We start from the raw sequence: 16,428 nt of genomic DNA on the forward strand, positions 1-16,428 counted from the left end.
AAAGTAATTCTTCTCTTCTTCCTTTTTTTTTTTTTTTTAATTCTCCTTTTCTTTTTTTTTAGAAGTAGTCCATATCATCTTCACAACAAATCCTAATTGACAAATTTTACCACTAAAATTACTTTCTTATCCACTAATAACAATATGCTACATAAAATTTATTATGAGAATGTTATGAACATAATATATATATATATATATATTTTATGTATTGTCTTAATCTCTTAAGTCAATATAGGCACTATCCCAAATCTGTTAGTAAATGAAGATTTTTAAACTTTTTTCCTTTAAAAAAATTATATCCATTAAATAACAATATCTATTAAATATCCTATCTCATAAATGTTTTCTATTTTATATATATACATTTTAAATGTTCAAAAAATATCATTTACTAACAGATTTGGATATAAGGAATAGATTGACTCATTCTTTACAAAATAAATAATTAACTGGACACAAATTAACATTAGAGACTAATTTGAAAATTGAAGTACAAATCAATTGACTGAATTAAATTTTAGCAAAATTCAAAGTGACTGTGTTCTTCATATTTGTGTTTAATTAAATTTTACTTCTTGAAAAAATAAATCAAATATCCTTTAGTTCGTACCCTTAAAACACTTGTTGACAGTAATTATACTCTTTGCTTCCCAAGAAGAAACAAAAAAACACAAACATAACGAAGATCGACAGCAAAAGGCATAAGAACATGAAAAGTTATTAATCAGGAATGGCTTGGTGTATTATTTATTATAGGCCGTACTGCATGCAGCCCCACTGTCCTTTCTTATCTTCCTCCAATTTTTTTTTTTAACGAGTTAATCAATTATTCCTATACCGAGACAACAATAATAATGAGTAGCTCTATAATAAGGATCCAATAAAGATCCAGAGAGTAAGTAAAAGAATAAATAAAATCTTACTTGGGTTAACCCAAACCACGCCCCAAACAAGAGTCCTTAAAGGGATGGGGCAATACCTGGCCGAACTCCATCCTCCGAAGTCAGAATAGTATATATCCTAAATGAGCTCAGGAAACCCGGTCTGTGCCAAGGAAATCCTCAACTCAAATCAGAATGTTCTTCAAAAAGAAAGGCAGAGCAATTTTGATTTCTTTCCTTTTTAATTTATTTTAGTTTTTCTGCAGTACATTCGAAAAAGGAGCCACTATATTCTTATCCTACTTGGACACTATATTTTTTCCAGTTTTCGAATACTCTTACCATGCACAGACTGGTCATTTGTCAACCTGAGGAACATAAGCCCATCTGTCACCAGCATGATTGTACCAAAAAAGAGCTATAGGGAAAAAAAAAGGAAAAAAAAAAGTCATGGATTTCTTCCGCAAGGTACACCCTTCAACGGTTCAACAGCAATTAAACTAGAATAAGAGTAAATAGCATGATACCAATCTGTTAATAAAATCTAAGTCAACTCTGAACTGGACCCAGGATCTACCCGGGATTTATAAGCCAATCTAAAACTCCATATCCTGTTAAGTCTCAGGGAAATGCAAATCCAGAAACTAATAAAAGCAATCCAAGGAAACGCCTTCCACATCAACCGAGACTTTTACCCACAATACATAACTTCCCTTGAATGCGTCCTCTATACTGAAGATACCTTCATGACAGGACAGCATCTGAAGAGAAAAGAAAATACATTATTAATTTCCAATTAACAATCAGTAAAACAGTCTAAATCATAGCCCTCCAAGAAACCTAATTTGGCAGGCCAATCTAGCATCAAGCAAAAAGCTCACAAAAAAAAATGCCAAGTAACTAGGAAAAAGCTTATGTTGACGTTCCATTATAACCATTATTTTCAGTTGAGGAAAGCCGAGGAGATAATAATGAAGAGAAAGTGTCAGACTATCATTCAGTAACAAATATAGAATAAAAGATATAAGCAAGCTTGATCAAAATTTCTGAGACAGAGCTAAAATTGACAATTAGGATATACATCAGTAAGACGTATGCTTCACTCACCATCATTGACCACTAGAGCAAGATATCTACCAACAACTATCGGCAATAAATTGCCTGATCAATATGTGGTGGAATTTGCTTTATCTCGGTCCCAAGTTCTTGCTCAATCCTGTACCTATATGGGAAGAATATATATGGAAATAAATAAATCCTGCAACCACCAATAAATAACTTCCGGTAAACATAAATATAATAACATAAAACAGACATACAAGTTAAAGCGGTCCTCATATGTGATCAAATTCACAGCTAAACCAAGGTGCCCAAACCTTCCAGATCGACCAACCTGCATATAAGATGTCAGTAAGCATAGAACACGCAACTGGATAAAACTACATGAGAAAACTATATTCTACATACCCTGTGCAGATATGTTTCTGAGTTCTTTGGAAAATCAAAGTTAATAACAACATTGACCGCTTGAATATCTATTCCCCTTGTAAATAGATCTGCCATTTCACCCCACCAAAAACATATATATTAGAAGAAACACTAAATAATTGAAGTACAAAAAAAATGGCAAACAATATATAAGAAAAAGTAAAGAATCAAATTTGTTGCAAATTCAGCCAATATATGATATTTAGGATGGGTCATATTAAATCTAACTGCTGACAACCCAAATGTCATTTTACCTTCCAGCATATTCACCACTTAAATGAAATCATCACCCCCACCCCCCCCAAAAAGAAAAACCCTTTTCAACCCAAAAAAAAGAATAATGCAGGGGGAGAACCAACTGCTGCATATCACAACTGACACCAAGTCTATTCCATCTCTCTAAAAACCAAGGTTCAATAAGATGAGACTAGATCTGAAAAGAACTTAAGTATACACAGGTCCAATCAGTACAAATATAGGCTTCTCATCAATCTAAAAACAAACATGGAAGCGAAAATACTTTGAAAGTTATGAAACAAAGAGAAAAAATCATGTTGGTTGGAACAATTAACAGAAAAATAGGGAATGGAGGGAAATGGTAAGCCACATGACTGAATGATTAAAATATCATACCAGTACAAACAAGATTCCTGCATGCACCATTGCGGAAATCATGAAACACTCTGTTACGATGGTCTTGCAGCATCTTTGCATGAATATAAAAACAAGAATAGCCAAGCTCTGTAATTTTCTTGGCCAACAGTTCAACCCGATTCACTGAATTGCAGAAGATGATTGATTGGTTTATTTGCAGCTGGGAGAAAAAAAAATCCATTATTATATCATATTCATATATAGAAGGAAACAAAGTATGCACGCATAAATAGTTCATATGAAACAAACCTTGGAGAACAGTGTGTTTAGGCAGTGGACTTTCTGTCTTTCTTCAACGAAAGCATAAAATTGTGTGATACCCTTTAGAGTAAGCTCATCCATAAGGTTAATTACATAAGGTTTTTGAAGATATCTGTCTTTAAAGTCCTTGACTGTAACAGGAAATGTTGCTGAAAACATCAAAATTTGACGACTTGTAGGCAAAAATCGAATCAGCTGCTCTACTGAAGGTTGAAATTCCGGGGACAAAAGCTTATCAGCCTAGAGACATTAATGAATACATCTTTAGAAGCTTGCAGTTCATGACGTTTAAACCAACCAAATTGCATGTAAAAGAATAATCAAATAAGAATACCACCAATGTCATAATTTTATTCCACAAGTCAGATTTGAACTAGAACAAACAACTAAAGAGGCCAGGAGGAACTGTACATAATCAGGGATCAAAATAAAATAAAATTCACTTCACAATCATATGTGTAAATGTTCACCATAAAGAAGCTACATCAAGTAGGAATTAAAGCATTTTATCTCCAAAGTAGCTGGTAGAATCTGAGCCATTTGAAATATTCAAAACTGTAACACTTATAAATGTTTGGATATTTTGAATATGCAAAACTGCTACTTCACCTATCAACTTGACAAAAACGTGCTGCACATTTATATATGTTCAGATACATTGAATACAATTATAGAAAAAGTATAAAAGAAAATAAAATAAAATAAGGATGAAATAAGCTTGAGAAAACCATCACATGCATTTTTTTAGACAGAAAATGAACAGTAAATAAAAAAACTATTGCCAACAAAGCTGAAACATCAAGTATTTACCTCATCCATAACAAGCATAGAACAGTCCTTCAAAATGCAAACACCTTTTTTTGCAAGATCTAAGATTCTTCCTGGTGTTCCGACAAGTAAATGAACTGGTTGATATAAACGCATGATGTCATCCTTTAAACTAGTACCACCTGTAGTAACCATAACTTGGATTTTCAAATGCTTGCCAAGCTCTTTACACACTTGTGATGTTTGAAGAGCTAACTCTCGAGTTGGAACAAGAATAACAACTGCATGAAAAATAACATTTCAAGTAAATACACAAAATGAAGACAATTCAACCATCAAAATAAATTAAAAATCTGTAATAGCTCAAGCTGTGCGATGAAGATGACAATAGCAATCTCAATCATGCATCAAAGGTTCCACATTCTTGTCTTAAATAACCATGATAGCCATTGTCATTTGACCAACACTACAAAATGCTTTGCAAGTAGATGTATTCAGATACTGGTGATCAAACCTTGAATAACATTGTTATCTTGATCAATCTTTTCCAATGCAGGAATGCAAAACGCAGCCGTCTTCCCAGTTCCATTTTTTGCTCTAGCAAGAATATCACTCCCAGTTAAAGCAATTGGAATACTTTCTTCCTGAATAGGAGATGGTCTTTCGAACCCCTTCTCGTATATTCCCATAAGCAACTCACGCTTCAGAAAGTAATCCTCAAATTCATTTCCCTTAGTTGCAGTCACATCCTGATGGAAAAGATTAATATGAACTTATCAGGCTAATTTGAAGATTATAATCTACATGGTCAACCAATAAACAGTACCATTCATTATCCCTTTTTGCTAAATACAAAAAATAAGAATTACCAGATCCAATAACTTCAACAAAGAAAAAAAGGCTTATTATTAGTGCATAGCATATGTTGTTCAGTGCCAGCAAACCATGTGACAAGATCAACTTCTGGCACAATATTCAACACACAGAAGGAATGTTTAATGAAGTTATTTGAACTTTGGAAACAATAATTTTAGCAGGTGTTTAATAACTTTTAATCATGTACAGAAATCAAATTATTCAAACCCAAAAACCAATAAAATTAGTACGTGATCATTCCTTTTTTGTGTTTACATGAATGACACAAGAATGAAACTATCTTTCACACAAACAGCAGGGTAAAAACCTTTCCTATTCAAGCAGACGCAAAACAGGTTAACATCCATGTACACCTTTAAGGTTGCAAATTAATTTTATAAAATTCTGTTCCCAGCAGACAAGGGCTCTGGCTTCTGTGGGGCCTAAAAGAGGTGGTTGGCAGGCAGCCTTAACCCCAAAGGCTGATTCCCAAACTTGACTCCTAACATACCACGTGGGTGGAGGGCACTTGCCATCACACTAAAGTCCAATGTCTACTATTAATAATTAACCACAATAACATCAAAAATTTTCAAAATACATAATAATAATAACAAACCTATGTTTCTGTCCTAAAGAAAAATGTTGAAAATAAATTCAGAAGTTTTGGACCAAACAAATAGTTCGATCATAAAAATGTAGAAGGCCTTCCAACCATTGAAGGTAATGCATATACGCATGCTGATACATGCATATTCTCTGTCAACTGTCAAGCAACTTCACTGACAGGGAAACTTATCCAAGATATGGAAAAACATACAGTAAAGAGACTTGTTGAAGTGATGTATAAACTTGGCAGGGTGTTTTATGCAGTCCATAGATAAAGTAGTGTGCCAAAGTAAACTGAAACAAATTTCCATCCTGTAATCTAAATTACATGGATCCTTTTAAAAATTAATTTCCACAACCATGTATCCATGCATAAATACCACAATCAACCCAAGTAAATGGGAGCAGAACAAGAGTAAGAAACTAATAAGAATACAATGCATTGAATTCAAGCATCCAAAGTTCTCTAAGTACATAACTGTTTAATGCTTGATAACAATTAATAACAAACACATGCACAATCATACCTCGGTTCTGAAGCGTGTATCAGGTGGTGGTATCTTTAGCCTTGCCTTCCAATCTTGTGAACTAGAGAGGGGGAAAAATAGGATTATCATTAATGTAAACTATATGCTGTAAGATATACAATTTGCAGAAAACAAAACAGAGAGGATTCGGCAAACAACTGAACATCAACAGAAATAATAACATATGGAATAAAAAGCAAATCTTTTATGTTCACTACTTAGCCCCAATACAAAAATTCCAATATAAAAATTAAAAGCACTTGTGCATCAGCTTTTTGTAAAATCAAGGGCAATGTGAAAGATGCTCGATATAAAACACCTTGGGAAATATTTTTTTATGCAAAAGATGCTCATTATTGATTCGCAACCTGTTTTGAGTGGTCTCGAGTTTGGGGCTTTACTCATTGTACCTCTGTTTAGAGTTTCATGATTCTAGTAGCTTTTCTGTGTAATTTTTTAAGACCCTTTGTGTTCATCATCGTGAACATAAATTGTTTGCTTTTTCTTCAATAAAGCATTTATACTTATCAAAAAAAGAACAAATGCCTTATCCTCTACAAGTAACAAGACACCAATTAAGTCTTCTCGAACAAAAAAGCAATGATGAACCTGGTTGCACAATACTTCAGTCATACTATAAACTAACACTGAAGGACAAAATTTACAAGAAAAATTACTCACACAAGGAGTGGATTCATATTTACAAATAAAATCATATCTTTATCAAAATGGGCTACTGTGTCACGCAAAATGAGACTTTGTAAGAGTCCTCTTCAATATAAATAAAATTTATAGTCTTTATAAATACCAGATAAATACATACAAAATAGCAGAAAACAAAAATTGTTTCAGGGACACTTCTTCCTAGATTTGGATGGCCCAAGCACAAGTTGCACCAGGTCCTAGTCCGCTTTGGCTGTTGACCTAATTTTCTTCTAAACTCCCAGGCCCTAAGCTAGTCACTCAATTAGATCTATTGTAGGGTTCCTTCACATGTTGCATAATCCATATAATACTACCAAGAGTTGGCACAAATTACAGTATAACACATTCAGCCAGGACAAAACACCAGTTGTATTAGCTCCATGACAGAAGGGAGCTAGTAATGGGTTTTCATTACAAAAAAAAAAAATTTTAAATTGTCCCTCTTAAAACATTAATCAACCAATCATATGATATGGTTCTTGAGGCAGAGCACTTCCAAGCAGGGATAATAGCTCCTTTACAATATCTAAGTTTCTGACATGTCAACTCCAGCCAAAAACCCACTCAATACATAAGAGGATCCTACTACAAAATAAAAAACCATTATACATATTTATCAAAAACAGATTTATAACATACACAAGGTGATTAGACTAGGAGCTAGCAAGCACGACCATGTTCTTCAAATTAGCATCCATATCTGATACACATGTGGCAAGAAACCCATTTCTCTCTCTCTCTCTCTCTCTCTCAGTGAAACTAACCGCTTCTTACTTAGTAGTGTTATTTAGACATAATTTACACCTTTTATCAGAAGTTACTTATCTTTCGATAATTTATTTACTTATATATATATATTGATTAACTAAAATTTCTTGGTTTTATTGGTGTATCAACATGTCTGTTTTGTCTCAAATTATATACCTATCCCATATTTGTCTCTAGATGTCTAGAAGTTTATCAAAGTAGTGAAAGCCTCGCCCATAACAAAGGCCTCAATTTTGCATTCAAATGACACTACAGATAATCCAATCCACCACCACAATAACAAACTCATAGTAAAACAATATTCCTCAGCCAATAGAACAACTCAAGTATACACATCCAGCACCATAATTTCCTTCATTTTTGCCCGGAAATGACCATTTCCACTATCATTTTCTTAATTCCGACATTTCAACTAAAATCGCAAAGGTTTCATTTCTACTCTTATAGTTCCACTATTTCCATCAACATTCTCATCATCCAAACACACAAACACAGCTATTTACATCATTCAAAAGAAACATACGCACCTCGAGTCAACGGCCTCGGACTGCACGGTCTTCTCAACCTCATCGACACTCGAATCTACACCGCCCAATTGGCCTCTCCTAAGCCAATGCTGCTGTTGTTGTTGTTGTTGTTGCTGTTGTTGCTGCTGGTGGTGCTGTTGCTGTTGCTGGTGGTGCTGTTGCTGTTGATGATGATGGTGTTGTTGTTGTTGTTGTTGGTGATGCTGATACTGCTGGTTCTGCAGCATGCTCCTCTGCACGTACTGTTGCTGCGGATTCCTCGACTGGAACGGCGGGTTTGCGTTCATGCCGCCGCCTCGGCCCATGCCGCCCATCCCTGGCGGATACCTCCCTCTATTGTTGTTGTTCATTTCACCGATTCAAAGTTCCAGACCCCAAAAAATCGTCCCCAAACAAAAATATCGGGTCGAAAAATCTAGGGTTTGTTTGCTCCAAAAAACCAAAAACTAAAAACAAAAAAAGAAACTAAAAGAGCTAGGGTTTCCTGGTGGTAAGGATCGCAAATTAGAACAAAACCGAGAGCGTTTTGAAAACTCTTTTTGTGCTAGAAATTCTCTAAAATAAAAACCTAATTACACAAAGTTTCTAGGGTTCCAAAATGGCAGGATCGCAAATAAGAAGCGAAAATGAGGGTAAAGAGACTGCGCTGGAGGCAAGATTCGAAGTCTGATATGAGATTCAGAAGGCTAGGGTTTTCTCGGTGGCGGGATCGCAAATACAGAGAAAGATCCGAAACTGTTCGGAAATGGTAGAGATTCAAATACGAAGCAGAAAAATTACGGTTTATAGCAAAACCATGAGTGATTTGGGGCTGGGTTGGAGCGTAAATTTGGGGCAAAACCGTGGGCTGAATTTGAAGAGATCCAGATCGAAAAAAAGAAAAAAAAGAAAAGAAAAGAAAGAAAGAAAAAAGAGAGGATGTGGCTTTATTTATATGGGAGAGTGAGAAAGAGAGAAAAAGAAAAAAAAGGAATTTGATTTTGAATTTTGAAGATTGATGAAGAAGTTGAGGAAATAGTAAAGAGAAGAGCAGAGAAAACAGAGAAGACGAAGATGAAGAAGAAGAAGTTTTGATGATGATGATTAGCGTCCACAGCAAGTGAGTAAAACCAAAAGGGAGCCTAGGGCGTCATACTCTCACAGACCAACAATATTGTTTCTTTCTAATTTTCTCTATTCGCCTTTTGGCCCCATTTTTTTGGTTATATTCTTAAACCTACCGATTCTCTCGGCCCTTCTTCTTTTCTTTTCTTTTTTTTTAAAAATTAAATATATCTTTCTCTTCCTAATTTTGTCAAAATATATTGGATTATATAAAAATAGAAATAAGTCTATTACTTACTGCCTTATCACGAGCGAGTAAGTTTTCCCCCAAAGCTGGTGGATAATAAAAGTTACGAGTATAGAGTTTAGATTTAGCCCGTTTTATCGGTGCATCAACTTACTGGTTGGTTTTTATGAATACGTGATCGATTTGTGTCTAAGGAAAAGGTATAAGAAGATTCTTGAATTAAGGCATGAATCTCTTGCTCAGTGGTGTGTGAGCACATCCACTTGAACGAGATCAAAGCGCTTAACAACAAAATCCATCCAACAAATTTGCCCCATCAAAAGGGAGAGCATCAATAATAGCATTAGGTAATAATTGGGGTCGGTTTTTAATTCAGTCATTTTATATTGTGTTTTTTTTTTAAGTTTAATATATATTTTTTTAATTTAGTCTATTTTGTTTAGTTTTGTCCAATGTTATCATTAATTTTAGTATTTTTCACTTTTCAAAACGATATATTTTTGTCCAATTTAAGATGTGGATGGGATGGAGGTGGATGCAATGACTACATTGGAAAAAATCAAAAGTTAAATTACTAGAAATTTTCTTTTAAAAAAACGAAAAATGACTGAATTGAAATGTCAAACGTAGAAGGTGTTATTCTTATTTCTATTCTTGCTTATATAGTTTGGACCAATTATAAATTAAAATTTGTTAAAAAACTGAAGAAAAAAAGTGTTATTGTTTTTCCCAAAAAAAAAAAAAAGTTCTTGACTACAACTTTTTTTTTCTTGACTACGAACTTGATTACTTAATAACCAAGTTGGTTTCTTTTTTTTGATTACTTAAGAACCAAGTTGGTTTCTTTTTTTTTTTTTTTTTAAGTGTTTAGAGTGTTCTTACTTTTAGTCAATATATAATTTTGTAACCATGTAAATTTACACAAACACTAATGTGTTATAGTATAAAATTAAGAAAAAAGAAAGATATTTTAATTAAATATAGTATAAAATTGATAATCTAATGTGTTATATTTTGAAAAAATTGTATGAAAAATAAAAAGAATATATTCTTATATTAAAATAAATTTTTTTTAATAAAATTTGCATGGACTATTGCAAATGCTTTTACTATCCAAACTCCTCCCCTCCCCTTCAACTCTTAGGGTCCGTTTGGTTGAGATGATGGAAAAGTAGGAGGATAAAAAATTATGGGAGGATGGAAAAGTGAGAGGATAGAAAAGATTTAGTTTTCCCTCATTTGTGTTTGGTTAGAGGGGTGGAAAAGTGGAGGGATGGAAAACTTTTTTGTTTAGTTGAAATAAAAAATGAGAGGATGAAAAATAAAGTTGATATAAATTTACTATTATATCCTTACAAATATATAAACAAAAAGTAACACATTTATTATTAAAAAAAACTGTATGGACACTTTAATTTTTTTATTTATTTATAAAATAAGCAAATGCTAAAAGGATATTAAAAAAAAAAAAAAAAGATAAAAACAAACAAAAAGAACCAACGTCTACTATGCAAAATTTTATCAAAAAAAAAAAAAACCAAAACCAAAACCAAACCAATGTGAACATACTGTGCAAACCAGGAGAAATTTTATCAGGCAAAAAAAAAAAAAACAACGGAAAGACAAAAGTAGAAAAAGACAAAGTTGGCCATTGGATGGAGAGGGGCAATTTTGTCCGACTCACTCTTCCTCCTTTTTTCTCCATTTTGGAGAGATTGAATTGTGGTCTCTCCATGGCCTAGAGAGAAAAAAGCTGAGTCCCATCACTTTTCTCTCCCCCTCTCCCTCTCAACCAAATACCATTCCCACTCATTTTCTCTACTATTTTTCACTTTTTTTTTTTTTTCATCCTTCCTAAAATCCACTCATCCAAACATACCCTTAGGTTTAGGTACCTAGGAAGAATAGACCATATGGGTGGTCGGCCTTAATAACAAAGTTTAGAATGTCTTATGAACAAATTTGAATGAAGTACTGTTTTAGGCATTAAAGTCACTTCTTAGTTTTACAAATCAAACAATATTTATCATATTGAAAGTTTTTTTTGGCAATATTCTCTATTTAGGAAAGAATTGATCGCAGGTGAAAAGAGAATCGATCAAAAGAAAAGTTACGTTTGTACTTTGTGGTACCTTATTTTGTTTTTGGCAATGGATGAAACGGAATAGAATATTAGGATAATTTTGAGAGGCATTAAGATTGTGTTACAATTTTTTATTTTATTTGTTTGCTAAAAAATATGAGTTTATAGCCTAGAGATGATAGATGTAAGTGTAACGTACCTCTAGTAATAAATAATAATTAATAAAGTCCAACTTATTTTCCTTTTTTTTTTTGGAATCAACTTTAGATGAAACTTACCACCGCGTACCCTTAGTACAATGGTCATTTCACAAGTATAAGTGTTTGTAAGGTGTGGGGGGTAAGAGCCGGGGTTCAAGTCTCTATGAGGGAGCTTCACACACGTATACACTTAGATTAGACTAGAGTAGAAATTATATCTTGTATATACAAAAAAAAAAAAAAAAAACTTTAGATGGAACTTGCAAGTGTATTTTTGTACATCTCAAACAATTCTCTCTTTTGTCTAATATGAAAAGTGAATAAAATGTGAAAGTAATTCAATTGGCATTTTTTGAAATTTTATATAGAGACATCTGGAATTTGTAGTTTAAATTACTTCTCTTTTCATTATCGAATTATAAAATAAAAATAAAAATGTCATTAAATTTTTTGCACACACACTTCTCTTTCATTTTTTATTTCAATCCAAGCACATTCCATCCTAACATTCGTAAATAACATTTCATCCCCTCTCATTGTTGTAACTATCAATTTTTTTTTTTTAAACATTCATTTCAAATTTTGTAAACTTTGGCCAATTTATGAAGTTAAAGACCACATTTTCTATCTAACAACATTAACTTTTCAAAAATACACCATAAAATTGAATCTTCATTTTCTTACATCCAATTAAAATATTCATTATATGGAGCTTTCTTACAAATTAGTTTGGAGGCAAATTCATCCAACCCTCTGCGTGGTAACTTAAAAAACTATAAATGTGTAATATACTAATATTAGTCACATGCACGGTTTAATAGTCATGTGATTTATTTAAATAATTTAATGAATAATGTGATTTAATACACATAAATCGTCGTATACATTGTTAGGTAATGAATTAGAGAAGAAAATAAGAAAAGTTGTACAAAACACTAAAGTGCTCTCTGAACTTGTGAATACTAAAGTGTTTTGCAAAAAAATTGAACATTGTTTCTTCCTTTTTTTGTGATTCTTGGCTACAATGCTCTCTATTTTTATTTTTATTTTGTTGATAATTTGATTGTTACAATGGGATGGAGATTTGGTTAAAAAAGTGCTTTGAAGAGTTGGATAGTGATATTGAATATTATTGTGCTTAAAATCCCCGAATCATATCAAATCTAATAATATAATAAAAAAATAAATGGGAATATATTGGGTACTCTATAGACTTGAAGCAAATTCCGATTACAAATAATGTATGAATTCTGCTTGAGATTTTGGATGCATCATGTATGAACAGCATGACCAAACTAGTCCTACTTTCTCTTGTAGGCACACGCTTTTTGCCTTAATTTCTTGACCTCTAAAGTCTAAACGCCGTTGAAGCAAAGCAAGGAAATCAAAGGTTAAACTCAAAGTTGATAGCTGTTTAAGCACTTTTTCCAATTAGTGATATCAATAATCTAAAAATATATTGAATAGGAGATTGTTATATGAGATGGAATTAGAGTGGAATCATCATTATTGAGCTAGGACTGTCTGTTTTACTTCTTCTTTCTTTCTTTTTTGGTAATAGATTTTTATAATTATTTTGGAAGAGAGAGAATTTTTAATGTTAAGGGAACCATCTTTTATTATGACTGTTTCATATGTGAAATATTTATATGATTGTTATCCTTAACATTGCATGAATTGGAATGCCAGAATATTCAAATCCCACATAGATTTTAACTATGATTTAGTTTTATGTAGCAATTTTAGATTTATTTCTAATGAAGAGAAGACTTTCTTTTGCTTGATGAGTAAGACAAAAAAGGGTATGAATTTCAGATGATTAGTTTAATGTCAGTTTCAATATGATTGTAAACTTATGGATGAGTGAGCATAAATGCATAACCAATTTGTTGAAACTATGACAAACTTTTTTTATCCAATCCTCCATATGCCCTCTGTCCAAATTTGTCTTCTTCTTCTACTTTTTTTTTCTTTAAAAAAAAAAAAAAAACAAACTACTACTTTTAAGTCCTCAAGATTTCAAATTTAATTATTCTGGAACTTATGCAACTCATCAAGTCATGAGCTTAAATATACCAGGTGCGACTTATCAAAGCTTGCACGGCACTTATAATGAATTTGCTTAAAATCAAATCAATTGCAACTAATTAATAATAATTATCATATTGTAATTAATAATGAACTTGCCTTGAATCAAATCAATTATAACTAATTATCATATTCAACCACTGCACACCCTTAACGCGATGGTCGCTCCACAAGTATAAGTGTTTGTGGGGTGTGGGGACAAAAACCAGGGTTCAAGTCTCTAAGAGGAAACTTTATACACATATATACTTAGATTAAATTAAAACAAGAATTAGTACACTAGCTAGGCCTTCAAATGTTATTGGATGTTGCATTTTGAATATGAGCTGGCAACTTTTCATAGTAATGTTCATACATACTTATTAAGTTTGAGAAGGACTTTTATCCCCAAAAAAAAAAAAGTTTTGAGGACTGCTATGAATGATAAACTTCGTGAAGTTTCTATTACAAGACAATTATACTGATTCGATGTTTTTTACTCTACCAATTTTTTAAATCTACATTTTTTTTTTTTTTTGCCTTATTGAATGTATATTTTACCATTTTTAATTTTAATTGATTAATATTTTTAATTGCACAGGTCTCCTCACTTGTCTCTCCCCCAACTAGATCTCCTTTATTTCACTAGATAGTCTAGATTAGCATTTTTCTTCATTCTTAACATGAATGCCAAAAAAATATTTTACTATCCGATGGGTAAAAGCTCATATTATGTGTATAATTATTAAATATAAAATAAAAAAATTAAACATTTTATAGATAAAATAGTCATTAATCTATAAATATAAGGAATAAATTTGTTAAATATAAGAAGATGATATAAGCTGTAGGGGTGGTAGGCCCAGTAGTGTGTATCTATGTATACGTTGAGCCGAGGGCCCAATTCGAAAACATTGGGTAGTCTAAGGACGGGGAAACACTATCAAAGGAGTCCACGTCAATGAATGAAGATGTGAGGTATGATCATGAGAGTCTAGGAAAGTGATTTGAGGAGGGATGCCACCTCAGCTGGTCAAAGCCGAGGTCCGAAACTGTGGTCGGCCATCCAGGGCAACATTCTAGGAAATTCTACTGATAAGAATATATAACCAAAAGGTACGGGACAGATGAGGACTAAGAAATATCTAAGAGAAAGTTACTACCACCGTGTTGAATGCTCTATAACTAACTCTCTGGCCACATTAATAAGGAAGTAATACCTGAACAGTAATTTTCAGTTTTACAACTACTACCAGAGACTTCAAGAAAGTACTAATGGGATAAGGATCAACACCAGCAATCTACTTTACACGTAGAGGGTAGAGATGAAAGGAGGAAGATGGTATAAAACAGAGAGAAGATCCTAAAGATGAGGATCGAAGAAAGAAGAGAGAAATATTGTAGCAATAAGAACTATATTTGTAACCAACTATTGGAAAATCTGGTTTTGTATCTCATACAAAACACACAGCGGAAGCAACAAACACTGATCTACTTCATTCATGAAAGATAACATATAACCTTGAATTCTAGAACAAAGAATAAAAAGCGTACCTTGGTGTGGTGAAATTTAAAACAAAATTAAAAGCATTTGGAAACACTTTTAATCTTTACTCCAATTCCACTTAATGCTTAAGAAGTGTGGTATCTCAATCAGTTTCCAAGGAGAGAATAAAAGAATGTCCAATACTCATATACATCATTCCATTCTTTTTATGATCTTAATGAAAGACCCTTATGAAATGTCTTATATGAAAACCTTATGAAATTCTGTATGTTTTTCTCCTTATATATAACTGATTATCTAATTGGGCTAGTTTTTTGGGCCTTTCCAATTAAGTTTAAGTGTGTAGCTTGGAGTGGGACCAAAATGGACCAATAAGACACTAGTTCCAATAGGCCTTGGGCTTTTCTGTTAACTCTTGACAAGTCCAAAGTTACCATTAACTATATTTGATACCACTATATAAATATAGTTGCACTCTAAGCCTTATCTATAAATTATATTCCAAAACTTTATTATACATATAACCCCTTCATTAAAATATTCGTAGTAATACAAAGTTATGAATGTAAACTGCCACTTTGAAGATTACTACATCTTAATCCTTGAGTACCTGATTTAATCCTTTATGTTATTCATCATATATTTATGAAATCCAATTTCATAAATATATACTTTAGTAACTCGTTACTAAAGTGGTTGGGTCCAACACTCTGAATAACCAAACTCATTAAACTTATTTCAAGGGAATATTTTATATTTCTGTTAAGAGATTATGAATTCCATCTTAAGAATATATGTTCCATCAACATAAAATGCGGCTGCCCAACATACTGAGGTTTTGACCGTGTCTTATATATCTCACTCATGATATATCAAAGCAATTTACACTTCATGATTAGGTTCATTATTCTCTCAAGATTTAGAATTGATGTAAATAAAAATCGTGAAATTTATTATTCATTTGACAATCGTTAGAAGAATAACAAATCTCACAGTAGTCCAGTTCAATATGTCTTAACTCTTAAAACATATCAACATACCAACTAGAAGTCTCCACTTCTATGATCAAGACAAATCATCTTAATTGATATGTTATAATCTTCGTAGATGAAATGCCCAATTTCATCACTGACTACAAACTAAAATTCTAAATTTACAAAGAACTTGTGATTTATATTTTCTATAACTAAATCACATACTATGCATCTCATGGACTTAAATAATGTTCCATTAG

The 16,428-nt window shown here is 32.4% G+C and overlaps 1 protein-coding gene across 1 annotated transcript; it reads right to left on the bottom strand.

The window, feature by feature from the left end:
* Window positions 1-1,319: 1,319 nt before the first annotated feature.
* LOC115957714 (DEAD-box ATP-dependent RNA helicase 8-like) lies at window positions 1,320-9,214 on the bottom strand. The gene is made up of 10 exons (XM_031076026.1): window positions 8,047-9,214; window positions 6,047-6,107; window positions 4,570-4,804; window positions 4,098-4,336; window positions 3,276-3,527; window positions 3,006-3,186; window positions 2,352-2,440; window positions 2,204-2,277; window positions 1,992-2,106; window positions 1,320-1,645 (listed from the first exon to the last, which is right to left on the bottom strand). The coding sequence occupies exons 1-9, from the start codon at window positions 8,394-8,396 to the stop codon at window positions 2,028-2,030; spliced, it is 1,560 nt and encodes a 519-aa protein (XP_030931886.1). The 5' UTR covers window positions 8,397-9,214; the 3' UTR covers window positions 1,320-1,645; window positions 1,992-2,027.
* Between the last annotated feature and the right edge of the window lie 7,214 nt (window positions 9,215-16,428).

This window comes from Quercus lobata, chromosome 8, assembly GCF_001633185.2.
Source record: "Quercus lobata isolate SW786 chromosome 8, ValleyOak3.0 Primary Assembly, whole genome shotgun sequence".
Taxonomy (NCBI): domain Eukaryota; kingdom Viridiplantae; phylum Streptophyta; class Magnoliopsida; order Fagales; family Fagaceae; genus Quercus; species Quercus lobata.

What these genes read in the sequence shown, in the direction of transcription:
- LOC115957714 (XM_031076026.1), bottom strand. Translation starts at nt 8,396, where the DNA reads ATGAACAACAACAATAGAGGGAGGTATCCGCCAGGGATGGGCGGCATG. An exon ending in CTATGCTTGTTATGGATGAG is followed by an intron (nt 3,528 to 4,097) that starts GTAAATACTTGA and finishes TAATGTCTCTAG; the next exon opens with GCTGATAAGCTTTTGTCCCC. An exon ending in CAGGAATCTTGTTTGTACTG is followed by an intron (nt 2,441 to 3,005) that starts GTATGATATTTT and finishes GTGAAATGGCAG; the next exon opens with ATCTATTTACAAGGGGAATA.